Genomic DNA, 12,837 nt, shown 5'->3' with positions numbered 1-12,837 from the left:
CTCCTGCTCCCCTCCCCATCCTTTATTCCATAGTTCACTGCCCTCTCCTACCGATTCCTCCTTCTTCAGCGCTTTGCCTCTTCTACCCATCACCTCTCAGCTTATTACATCTTCTCACCCATCCACCATCCCCCTCTCACCTGGACTCACCTATCACCTGCCTGTGTGTAATCCTCTTCCCCCTCCCCCCACCTTCTTATCCTGGCTTCTGCCCTCTTCCTTTCCAGTCCTGATGAAGGGTCTCAGCCCGAAACGTCGATTGTTTATTCCCCTCCTTGGATGCTGCCTGACCTGCTGAGTTCCTCCAGCACTTTTTGTGTGATGCATCCAGATAGGATGCTTTCTATGGTGCATCTATAAAAATTTGAGGGTCAACAGGAAGATGTCAAATTTCATTCGCCTTCTGAGGAAATAGAGGTGTTGGTGTGTTTTCTTGGCCATACCATCTACGTGGTTGGAGCCCTCTTAACCAAAAAAAACGGATAGATCCAGGACTGATGGTTCTACTTGGCCCAATGTGCAGAGGCATTTTTGGATTCCAATTTTTTCCTCTACTCTGTTCAAATGATTTTTCCAATAAATGGGCAAGCAGTAATTTTTAGTTCCCTTGTTCTTGGTTGGTAATTTTTTTTAGGCTGAGGGGAGATCTGACAGGTTTAAGAGAGGCATAGATTAGGCAGCTGGTATCTTCCTCCCACGGTTGAAATGTCTAATACAGAGGGCATGCATTTAAGGTGAGGGGGGCACGCTCGAAGGAGATGCGCAGGGCAAGTTTTTTATACAGAGAGTGATGGGTGCCTGGAATGCGTGGCCAGGGATGGTGATTGAGGCAAATACGATAGAGGTACTTAGGATAGGTGTAGATAGGTACATGAATGTGTGCAGAGAATGGAGGGATGTGGACATTGTGTCGGCAGAAGGGATCAGTTTAGTTAGGCATTTAATTATTAGTTTAATTAGTTCAGCATAATATCATGGGCCAGAGCCTGTTCCTGTGCTGTTCTGTTCTATCTACCGTATTAAATCATTGTTAAATCATATCAGACTATTGAATGGTTCTCTTATACGATGAGATGGACTCCGACCTCATCTACCTTGTTCTGACCTTGCATCTTATTGCACTGCACTTTCTCTGTAGCTGTGACACTTTACTCTGTAATGTTATTGTTTTTACCTGTACTACCTCAATGCACTCTCTACTAACTCAATGTAACTGCACTGTGTAATGAATTAACCTGTACGAACGGTATGCAAGACAAGTTTTTCACTGTACCTTGGTACAAATGACAATAATAAACCAATACCAATTATAGAACCTTTGAAGCCCTCACTTTAATAAACCTTCAATCTCCTAAGAAGACAGGCTAACCATCCAAACCATTCTGAAACAGGTCAGAAAAGTCATGGGTTAAAAGCAAAAGGGAGTTCTATCTTGTCTATCCAACCTTGGAAAATCAGACCCCCTTCACCAACCAGCAGGAGAATTTCCATTTTGTTCCACCACCATTTTGTGTACAAGTCTGTGCCCTGGTAAAGTTGGCCAACTTATTCCAAGCCTCCTGTAGACTGCTCTTCTGTAGACCATCAACTCTATTACAACTGTAACAACAAAGAATCTGTTGGAAGAGCAGCACATGAGACACTGGAGGAACTCAGCGGGTCGGGCAGCATCTGTGGAGGGAAATGGATAGTTGACGTTTCAGATTGAGACCCTTCATATTGATCTCATGCATTGCTCCAGATTCCAGCATCTGCAGTATCTCCATTCTGTTGGAGGAACTCAGTGGGTCGAGCAGCATCTGTGGGGGGGTGGGAAAGGAATTGTCGACGTTTCGGGTGGAAATTCTCCCCGCATCAGGACTTCGATCAGAAACATCAACGATTCCTTACACCCCTCCCCTCACAAATGCTGCTCGACCCACTGAGTTCCACCAGCAGATTGTTTGCTGTTCCATATTCCAGCATCTGCAGTTTCTTGTGTCTCTATTGCAACTGTGCTTGCTGACTTGTATATAAAAAGATATTTTTCACATCCCAGCCATTTGGGCTGAATTTGGATCTGAGCTGGACTGGTAGAATGAGAGATCACCAATCCATGCCACTCCAAGTTTACTGGAAGATACATTGCATAGATTTTAGATTTTTATTAGCTTGTATCTTTCTTCATTCTAATAGCAAGGATGGTTTGCTAGGCATCATGCAGTGATTAAGCTACACCTGTTTACTGCATTTTAATTTCTTTCCCCATCAAGCATAATTAAGGCCAGAGTTAAAGAATGGTCTGTCGGGAATTTGAGTTGATCCCAGTTAAATGGCTCGCACAGCCATTAGCTCAAGTTCAATTGCATTGATACATATAATGAGCAATTTTATTCTGAAGCTGGCACAGGCACTAACTGTGAGCTGAAAGAGGAAGAGAGTGCTGTGGCAGTCAGCCTCGTCCCACTGCCAGGAAAATGCCTTGTAAGGTACAGATTTATCGAGCATTGGCTTCAGACTTTGGTCAGCAACCTGCTTTCCAGTTGATAGCCTTCAAGGGGCTGCTGCTTTTTGTTTATAAATGTGATACTGGTCGGTTTCCACCACTATATGCATTGGCTGGCAGCTCAAATCCAATACTATCAGAGCTCAACAGACTTTTCAGTGCAGCTGTGTATGGCAGTGGTGCACATTGCAATCGATTTTGTTTCAAATGTCATGTTCTTAAAGGTTATGGTTATATTCGCAAGGCATTCCTGCTGACTTTTAAATTTCAACTTATTTTCCTTGTGTGAGCCAAAGGATCACTGAGTAAAATTTTCAAACCAGCAGTGGAGATCTGTATTGTGGGTCAGGGGTGGGAGGGTGGGTGAGGGGGGGAAGGGAAGGTGGTAATGACTGGTCTATTTTTGTTAATCTGATTGGAAGCTGCGGAGTTACATATTCCCAACAGCCATCTCTTCACCTCCCCATGCTCACTGGTTTTTATTCTTCCTCCAGAAATACAGTGACTTCCGCTGTGGTACATTTCCACTGCTGCTATCCTTGGGCCGTAGAGCATGGAAACAGACCATTCAGCCCATCATATCCATGCTACCAGTCGGGACCCCTCCTGAATTGATTCCATCTTCCAGCACCAGGTCCACGTCTAGGCCATTCAAGTGTTCTTCTAGACTTAAATACTGTCAGTGACTCTGCTTCCACCACTCTCTCAGGCAGTGTGTTCCAGACACTCGCCACTCACTGGGCGAGAACGGTCATCCTTGGATCCTCTCTAAATCTCCTAGCTCATACCTTAAATCAACGTCTTCTAGTTTTATCCACAGTACCGCAGTCACACGGGCAGTTCTTTCATCCACAAGTTCAGCCACACTGTTCCGCTGTGAAGGGCGTCCTAATCTTGTGCTTAACCAAAGTCTACACGAGGCATGGACTAATGGCTCGGGATTGGAAGTTCAGCTGACTTTTTTTTTGTTGTTCTCATTATTGGGCATTGCAACTGACCACTGAACTATTGAGGAATATATAAAGAATATACTGAGACCAAATGGACCAGTGTTTTGATTTTGTAATGTGTTGTAGTACATGCTTGCTAGCAACTTTCCCAATGGAAAGTTGCCAGGAAGAGTTGGAGGCCAGGCTGTGCCATATGAGGTGGGAATGATACCCATCAGGAGAAGCACTTGGAGCCATGCTATAGAGACGAGGCTGAGAATCGACGGCCATCAGAGAGTGGGATCAAACCAGCACCAACTAATCCAATACACTGCATCATAAAACATCAGCTCAAAGACTTGCTTCTAAAAATGTCCTCACCAGTGTGTTTCCTTTCTCCACAGTGTTATTTCTGCACGAAGATACTATTTTGAGGTGCTTCACAAACAGGATGATAAAGGATCTGATCACGTAGAAGTTGGGGTAAGTGACTGTAACCTAGCAACCTCCTCTGAAATGGGATGTTCATCGGCAGCGTGTTCAAGAGCTGGTCAGGCCCAGGATGGTTAATTGCACCTGTTTGGATTATTTCATTGTCTCTCAATTAAATGTGGGGAGCCAAGGTTGATGTTAAAGATCCTGCTGGAAATTAAAAATTGTATTCCTTAATTTGGGTGATATTCTAACAGGGATTTGGGTGTCGTTGTGATATGGGTGGAGAAGAGGCGACTGGGTGATGAGACTAGCTTGCAACTTATGCCTACTCTCAATCTGAGCCTTGTTCTGTGTGCAGTCTGAACACCACATTTCCTGCATTAATTAATTTATATGTGTGAACAGTTGGTAATGCTTAACATTTAGGAAATATTTCAGTGCAAAGGAGATGGCAATGGAAAGTGATAGATAAACTGATGGGGGTGGGGTGGGGAGAAACTTGGTTGGAAAAGAGAAAGGTGGATGTCTGGAGGTAGGCCACAGATCAGCCATCATCGATTTGTTAATAGCAGAACAGGCTTGAAGGACTCTGTTCCCATGTTGGTCAAGATCACGAAGGTCAACGTGGCCCTAGCCGGCATTATGATGAGTCGCTGGAACATTGCTACAAAGTAAAGTGATGGCCACTGAAGGAAGCAGCCCTGCTCATGTAGTTCTTAAAGGGAGGCAATGTTGCTCATAATTACGGCTTGAATTTTCCAGTATTAGATTTCAGTGAGACCGGACCTGTTAAATTTGTGATTTTATTTTTGCCATTGCTTGGTAAAGTTGGATGTTTCCGGTTGTTTAAAAATGCTTCAGCTTTAAATTTCTATAATAAACTACAAATAATTGGCATTGACTATGATAACTCTACCATGTTATTCACCACTACCCACATTACTACTATCCTGGGTTCCTTCCCTCCAACACGACTACAGAGTTACCCAACCATGTCACAAATTAGTGCGATTAGTCAATGTGCTGTGTGTGTTATCCACATTTTGTATGCTATCTTCTTGAGTAAAATTTTTGATTTTTATTTGCTCATGCAAACTTTTATCATTGTGTGTATTGAAAAAAGACAAATGATATCTTTGAGGAGGTTTCTTCTGTTGTTATTGGTTAAAACAGTCAAGTTTGAGTCCTACTCATGGCAACTATCAATGGAATCAATGAGAAGCAATGAAAGAACAGATTTCTGTTGTTATTCAGGTAATACTTTCTGTAATTTCTGGGTACTCCTAACCTCCCTCCTCAGTTTCACAGTCATTCCGGGGAAGTGGAGTCCCCTTCCTGCTTCTGCCTTGCATTCCTTCCAAACAATTCACCCAAAGCCAATCAATGACTTGGAGCAAAGGTTGTGGTTGAGCTCTTTGAAATCCAACCATGATGTCATGCTGCAGGTGTTCATTCAGTCTGGTGCATATAACTTCTGAAGTTGTTTGTCATGTATATAAAGGTACCTTTTATGAATTGAGTGTACCATGTGGTGTGGGTTTGAAAGTTGTTGTACCAGATGTTGCCATTTGGTTGAGAGCCACTGCCTTCAGTACAGATATTCTGTTAATAGATTTACCTCGGCCACTTATACAGGCAAATAGACAATAAAACAAGAGAGTATAGGTTTGAGGTAAGTGGTTCAGAGGAGTTGTGAGAAGCAACTTTTCCACCCGGGGGTGGTTTGAATTTGGAATACACTGCTTGAGTGCGTGGGGAAGGCAGAGTCTCTCACAACATTTAAATATCTGGACGAGCACTTCGATCACCAACACAAAACTCCATGGAGCAAGTGCTGGTAAATGTAGATAGTATAGATAATTAATGGTTGGTACAAGCATGGTGGGCTGAAGGGCCTGTTTCTAAGCTAATGACTCCATGACAATGCAAAAAGATCAGACAGTGACTACGTTGGCATTGAATTGTTGTATGAGGGAGCAGCAGGGCAGTGATCCAATGTGAAGAAAATAGAGAATGGGTTTCTCTGAGGAGACCAATGATGACAGGTGGTGGAGCTTCAGGTTTGAATGAATGCAGCCATTCTCCCAGTATATTGGAATGAATGGAAATGTTCTGAAAAGTGAATGATCTTCTGGAGGTCCCAAGGGAGGACACTGAACAGAGAAACTCAGCAAGCTGTGAGAAGACCTTGGTGATAATTGCCACTGGCTATGGAGCTGAGGAAATGTTGGTGAGTCTACTGGTGCCGTGAACTATAGACGAGGTCTCGTATCAGGGCAGTGAAAACCTTGAAAGGATATTTTAATAGTACACCAGAGATTTGGCACATGGGATCACAGAGGAATTGGTCAGCAAATGCACAGTCAGGCTAAAGATTGGAAGATGCTGCTATTTCCAAACTGTTTTAGGTCAGGCATTGCAGGATTGCTTGGTGTGCGCATTGGCAGATGAGAGAGTTCAACTGGAATTGCATAATAAAGAGAACAATGTTTGGGGGAACATTTAGAACAGCCACCAGTGTGGAGATGGCAGTTAAAAATGTAAAGTTTTACTTGGGGAAGTGGATGACTATGGCGGTGTGGTCATCGTCTTTGCGCCCAAGATACATGGACGCTTTATGTAGTTTCAGTGGCAAAAGAATAAGTGAAAAGTGGGAACACAGCAGGGGCTCAAATGGAAAGGTCAGGAGGTCATATGGATGTTTTGAGAATCACCCACACTTAGACGCCCCATTCGAGTTTCCCCAGTGCTACAGTAATCACACGGTAGGGTGTATTGTGTGGGATGCAAGTCTCCAAAGGAGGTAACTTATGTCAAGTATCAATAAAAGACTTAGATACAAGGGGCAAGATTATGGAACAGTTCCACTGGATGTATGTGGTGGCATGAGGTAATGAGGAGATGAAAATGGGAATGCTGGATCGATAGGCTGTGTTCATGAAAGGATTGCAACAATAGGCAGCAAGGAAATTTAGCAGCCTCTTACAGTGGCCCTAGTTAAGTCAAGTGGGGTTTGAACATAGAACAATACAGCACAATACAGGCCCTTCAGCCCACCATGTTGTGCCAACCTTCAAACCACTCCTAAGATTATCTAACCCCTTCCTCCCACATATCCCTCTATCGTAAATTCCTCCATATGCTTATCTAACAATCTCTTGAACTTGACCAACATATCAGCCTCCACCACCACTCCAGGCAGCGCATTCCATACACCAACCACTCTCTGAGTGGAAAAACCTCCCTCTGACGTCTCCCTTGAACTTCCCACCCATTACATTAAAGCCATGCCCTCTTGTATCGAGCATTGGTGCCCTGGGAAAGAGGCGCTGGCTGTCCACTCTATGTATTCATCTTAATATTTTGTATACCTCTATCATGTCTCCCTTCATCCTCCTTCTCTCCAATGAGTAAAGCCCTAGCTCCTTCAGTCTCTCCTCATAATCCATACTCTCTAATCCAAACAGCATCCTGGTAAATCTCCTCTGCACCCTTTCCAACACCTCCACACCCTTCCTATAATGAGGCAACCAGAACTGGACACAGTACTCTAAGTGTGGTCTAACCAGAGTTTTGTAAAGCTTCATCATTACTTCGTGGCTCTTAAACTTGATTACACGACTTATGAAAGCTAACAGCCCATAAGCTTTCTTAACTACCCTATCCACCTGTGTGGCAACTTTCAGTGAGCTGTGGATATGAACCCCCCAGATCCCTCTGCTCCTCTACACTGCCCAGAATCCTGCCATTTACCTTGTATTCCACCTTGGAGTTTGTCCTTCCAAAGTGTACCACCTCACACTTCTCCGGATTGAACTCCATCTGCCACTTGTCAGCCCAGCTCTGCATCCTATCAATATCCCTCTGTAAGCTTCTACAGCCCTCCACACTATCCACAATACCACTGATCTTTGTGTCATCTGCAAAATTGCTAACCCACCCTTCCACACCCTCATCTAAGTCATTAATAAATATCACAAAAAGTAGAGGTCCCAGAACTGATCCCTGTGGGACACCACTAGTCACAGCCCTCCAATCCGAATGCACTCCCTCTACCACAACCCTCTGCTTTCTACAGGCAAGCCAATTGAATCCACATGGCCAAGCCTCCCTGGATCCCTTGGCCTCTGACTTTTTGAAGAAGCCTACCATGCGGAACCTTGTCAAATGCCTTACTAAAATCCACATAGACCACATCAACTGCACTACCCTCATCAATCTTCCTGGTCACCTCCTCAAAGAACCCTATCAAGCTTCTGAGGCAAGATCTTCCCTTCACAAATCCATGCTGGCTGTCCCTAATCAGTCCATAATTCTCTAAATGCTCATAGATCCTATCTCTTAGAATCCTTTCTAGCAGCTTACCCACCACAGACATAAGGCTCACTGGTCTGTAATTCCCTGGACTATCCCTACTACCTTTTTTGAATAAGGGGACAACATTCGCCACCCTCCAATCCTCCGGTACCATCCCGTGGACAACAAGGACTCAAAGATCCTAGCCAATGGTTCAGTAATCTCCCTCGCCTCACGAAGCAGCCTGGGGAATATTCCGTCAGGCCCCGGGGACTTATCTGTCCTAATATTTTCTAACAACTCCAACACATCCTCTCTCTTGATATCTACATACTCTAGACCATTACCCTTACCAACACTGTCCTCAGCATCATCAAGACCCCTCTCGTTGGTGAATACTGAAGAGAAGTATTCATTGAGAACCTCACCCACTTCCACAGCTTCCAGGCACATCTTCCCACCTTTGTCTTTAATCAGACCTACCTTTACTCTAGCCATCCTTCTGCTCTTCACGTACGAGTAAAAAGCCTTGGGATTCTCCTTAACCCTACTCGCCAAAGCCTTTTCATGTCCCTGTCTCGCTCTCCTCAGCCCCTTCTTGTTCCCTCCTTGCTACTCTATATTCCTCACGAGCCCTGTCTGATCCTTGCTGCTTACACCTTATGTATGCTGCCTTCTTCTTCCTAACTAGTTGTTCCACCTCTCGTCACCCATGGTTCCTTCACCCTGCCATTCCTTCTCTGCCTCGCCGGGACAAATTTATCCCTAACATCCTGCAAGAGATCCCTGAACATTGACCACATCTCTATAGTACATTTCCCTTCAAAAATGTCATCCCGATTTACACTCTCAAGTTCTCGCCTTATAGCCTCATAATTCACCTTTCCCCAATTAAATATCTTCCCGTCCTCTTTGCTCCCATCCCTGTCCATGACAATTCCAAAGGTTATGGAGCAGTGGTCGCAGTCCCCCAAATGCTCACCCACCGATAGATCTGTCACCTGACCCGGTTCATTACCTAAAACTAGATCTAATATGGCATTCCCTCTAGTCGGCCTGTCAACATACTGTGACAGGAATCTGTCCTGGACACACTTAACAAACTCTGCCCCATCTAAACCTTTGGCACTAAGCAGGTGCCAATCAATATTTGGGAAGTTGAAGTCTCCCACTATAATAAACCTTTCCAAAATCTGCCGCCCAATCTGCTCCTCAGTATCCCTACTGCTACCGGGGGCCTATAGAATACTCCCAGTAGAGTAACTGCTCCTTTCTTGTTCCTAACTTCCACCCATATTGACTCTAAAGAGGATCCTTCTACATTATCCACCCTTTCTGCAGCTGTAACAGTGTCTCTGACCAGTATTGCCACCTGTCCTCCTCTTCTCTGCCCCCCATCCCTTTTAAAACACTGAAAACCAGGAATATTCAATATCCATTCCTGCCCCGATGTCAGCCATGTCTCTGTGATAGCCACAATATCGTAGTCCCATGTGCTTATCCAAGCTCTCAGTTCATCTCCCTTATTCCTGATGCTTCTCGCATTCAAGTAAATGCACTTTAGCCCATCTGCCTTACTACTTTTATAGCCTGTACTCTGCTTCTCCTTCCTCAAAGCCTCTCTACCTATTAGATCTGACTTTTCCCCATCCCCTTCTTCCTCTGACCTACTCCTCCGGTTCCCATCCCCCTCGCAAACTAGTTTAAACCCTCCCAAACCACCCTAGCAAACCTGGCTGCAAGGATATTGGCCCCCCTCAGGTTCGGGTGTAACCCGTCCTCTCTGTACAGGTCCCACCTTCCCCGGAAGAGATCGCAATGATCCAAAAATTTAAAACCTTCCCTCCTGCACCAACTTCTCAGCCACACATATATTTGCCATCTCCTCCTATTCCTACCTTCACTGTCACGTGGCACTGGCAGCAATCCCGAGATTGCTACCCTTGAGGTCCTGTTCCTCAATTTTCTGCCTAGCTCCCTAAACTCACTTTTCAGGACCTCATCCCCCTTCCTACCTATGTCATTGGTACTAACATGAACCACGACTTCTGGCTGTTCTCCCTCCCACTCAAGAATCCTGCAGACCTGATCAGAGATATCCCGGACCCTGGCACCCGGGAGGCAACATACCATCCAGGATTCATGCTCACTGCCACAGAACCTCCTATCTGTTTCCCTGACTATTGAGTCCCCTATCACTACTGCCTTCCTCTTCTCCTCCCTTCCCTTCTGAGCGACAGGACCGGTCCCAGTGCCAGAGACCTGGCCACTGCTGCTAGGCCCCTGTAGGTCATCCCCCCCAACAGCTTCCAAAGCGGAAAACCTGTTATTGAGGGGAACAGCCTCCGGGATCCTCTCCATTATCTGCCTGTTCGTTTTCTTTTCCTTTTCTCTCCCTGACAGTCACCCTTCTATCTACTTCCTGGACTCCAGAATTACCTGCTCTAAGGGGGGGTGACTGTCTCCTGATGTACAGTATCTACATGACTCCCTCCCTGATGCTCCACAGTGTTTGAAGCTGCAACTCCAGCTCATCAATTTTGAGCCGAAGTTCCTCCAGCCTCAAGCACTTAATGCAGATGTGGCCATCATGGACCACAGCAAGGTCCACCAGCTCCCACATCAAGCAGCTGCAGCACACCACCATGTCCTCCATCTGAACTAATTCTTTTTTCTCCCCCCTACCTTGTTTTTGCCTACTTAAACATTTCTTAGAGATAACAGGTAAACCTTACCTTTACTTACCAGCTACTCACCTGCCTCACCCCTTTAAACTGAAGCCCCTGGAGCCAAAACCCAAATCATTCTGCTCCCTCTCACTCCACTGCCCATTTGAAAGGAGCAAAGACATTTCTAGTTAGCAGACACTGACTAATTTCCAATGAGATAACTTATAGAAAACGATGGTCAGTGGCTACTGTGCAACTGCCTCAGCAACCTGGGATGGGACTACAAAGATAGCAGGCAGCTCTCTCACAGAGCTTGGGTAGGGGAGAACCAAGCAGTTAAATACAAGACCCTCCTGGAAGGAGACAAGACATTGGAGCAGCAGAAGGGAGGTTGCAATGCTACTGGATAACATTAACCAAGCAACTCCCTTTAGAAGACATTCTTTGTGAGTCATGAATTTGCAGTGCTGTTTGGTCATCAGACCTTAAAGGCTGGGCTTTGGTCTATTTTGGCATAGGTCAACAAGTGAAGCAGGTATTCCACATTGGAAGCCATGAAGTCCTAAGACAGAAGTTGTTGATTTATAGAAACAGCTGCAAAGGCCACCAGAAGTTGAGAAGCAAACCCATAGAGCACTACAGCACAGTACAGGCCCTTCGGCCCACGATGTTGTGCCGATGTTTTATCCTGCTCTAGGATCTATCTAACCCTTCCCTCCCACATAGCCCTCCATTTTTCTATCATTCATGTGCCTATTTAAGAGTCTCTTAAATGTCCCTAATGTATCTGCCCCCACAACCTCTGCCAGCAGTGCGTTCCACGCACCCACCACTCTATGTAAAAAAAAAAACTTACCTCGGACATTCCCCTTATACCTTCCTCCAATCACCTTAAAATTATGCCCCTTCCTGTTATATATATTTACATATTTATTTATTAGTCACATGTGCATCGAAACACATAGTGAAATGCACCTTTTTGCATTACTGAGAATGACTGTCCACTCAATGTATGCCTCTTATCATCTTGTACTCCTCTATCAAGTCACCTCTCATTCTCCTTCTCTCTAAATACAAAAGCCCTAGCTCATTCAACCTATCCTCATAAGACGTACTCCTCAATCCAGGCAACATCCTGGTAAATCTCCTCTGCACCCTCTCTAAAGCTTCCACATCCCTCCTATAATGAGGTGACCAGAACTGAACACAATACTCCAAGTGTGGTCTAACAAGGGTTCTATAGAGCTGCAACATTACCTCGTGGCTCTTGAACTCATTCCCCCGACTAATGAAGGCCCACACAAACTTACGCCTTCTTAACAACCCTATCGACCTGCACAGCAACCTTGAGGGATCTGTGGACGTGGACCCCAAGATCCCTCTGTTCCTCCACACCGCTAAGAGTCCAGCCATTAACCTTGTATTCTGCCTTCAAATTCAATCTTCCAAAAGTGTATCACTTCACACTTTTCCGGGTTGAACTCCATCTGCCACTTCTCAGCCCAGCTCTGCATCCTATCAATGTCCTGTTGTAATCTACAGCAACCTTCTACACTATCCACAAAAGGAACAAACTAGTCAGAGAATTAAACAAGGTTGAGGTATCTGTTCTGTGTCCGGGGCCAGTGGAAGATAGTCCATGATGAATAGGCTATCTTCGAACAGCATGAGAGAACCAGTGCACAGAAGTTTCAGAACAACAGTTATGTCATCTTAGGAGTCCATTAAAAAAGGGTGAAATGCAAAAGCTCAGCACCAAGTGCTGCAGCGAGGTGATATTGATTTGGTCCAGCAGTGATGATACAGAAAGACAAAATGAGGTCATGGGAGTTCTGGAGAAGAGCTTGATGTCTATAAGAGTCTTACAATTTGCAGAACTGCTGAACAGATTATATTGTGAAGGGGAGGCAGCTCCAAAGAACTTCTGAAGGACATTATAGCAGGCACTGGCTTACAAATGTCAGCACAATACAGTGTAACTAGAATACAAGAAGACAGATTGAAAATAGTCGTCAGGGTCGAT

General features: G+C 45.0%; 1 protein-coding gene across 1 annotated transcript in view; it reads left to right on the top strand.

Moving 5' to 3' along the window:
* Window positions 1-12,837, top strand: part of LOC127577716 (N-acetyl-beta-glucosaminyl-glycoprotein 4-beta-N-acetylgalactosaminyltransferase 1-like) — a 591,438-nt gene that overhangs the window by 420,465 nt on the left and 158,136 nt on the right. Inside the window, exon 8 of the mRNA XM_052029203.1 lies at window positions 3,819-3,897. Coding sequence (XP_051885163.1) covers window positions 3,819-3,897 — 79 coding nt within the window. The remainder of the gene's footprint in view (window positions 1-3,818; window positions 3,898-12,837) is intronic.

This window comes from Pristis pectinata, chromosome 14, assembly GCF_009764475.1.
Source record: "Pristis pectinata isolate sPriPec2 chromosome 14, sPriPec2.1.pri, whole genome shotgun sequence".
NCBI classification, from domain to species: domain Eukaryota; kingdom Metazoa; phylum Chordata; class Chondrichthyes; order Rhinopristiformes; family Pristidae; genus Pristis; species Pristis pectinata.
The sequence above is the reverse complement of the archived record's forward strand: the minus strand, read 5'-3'. Positions and strand labels throughout refer to the sequence as shown.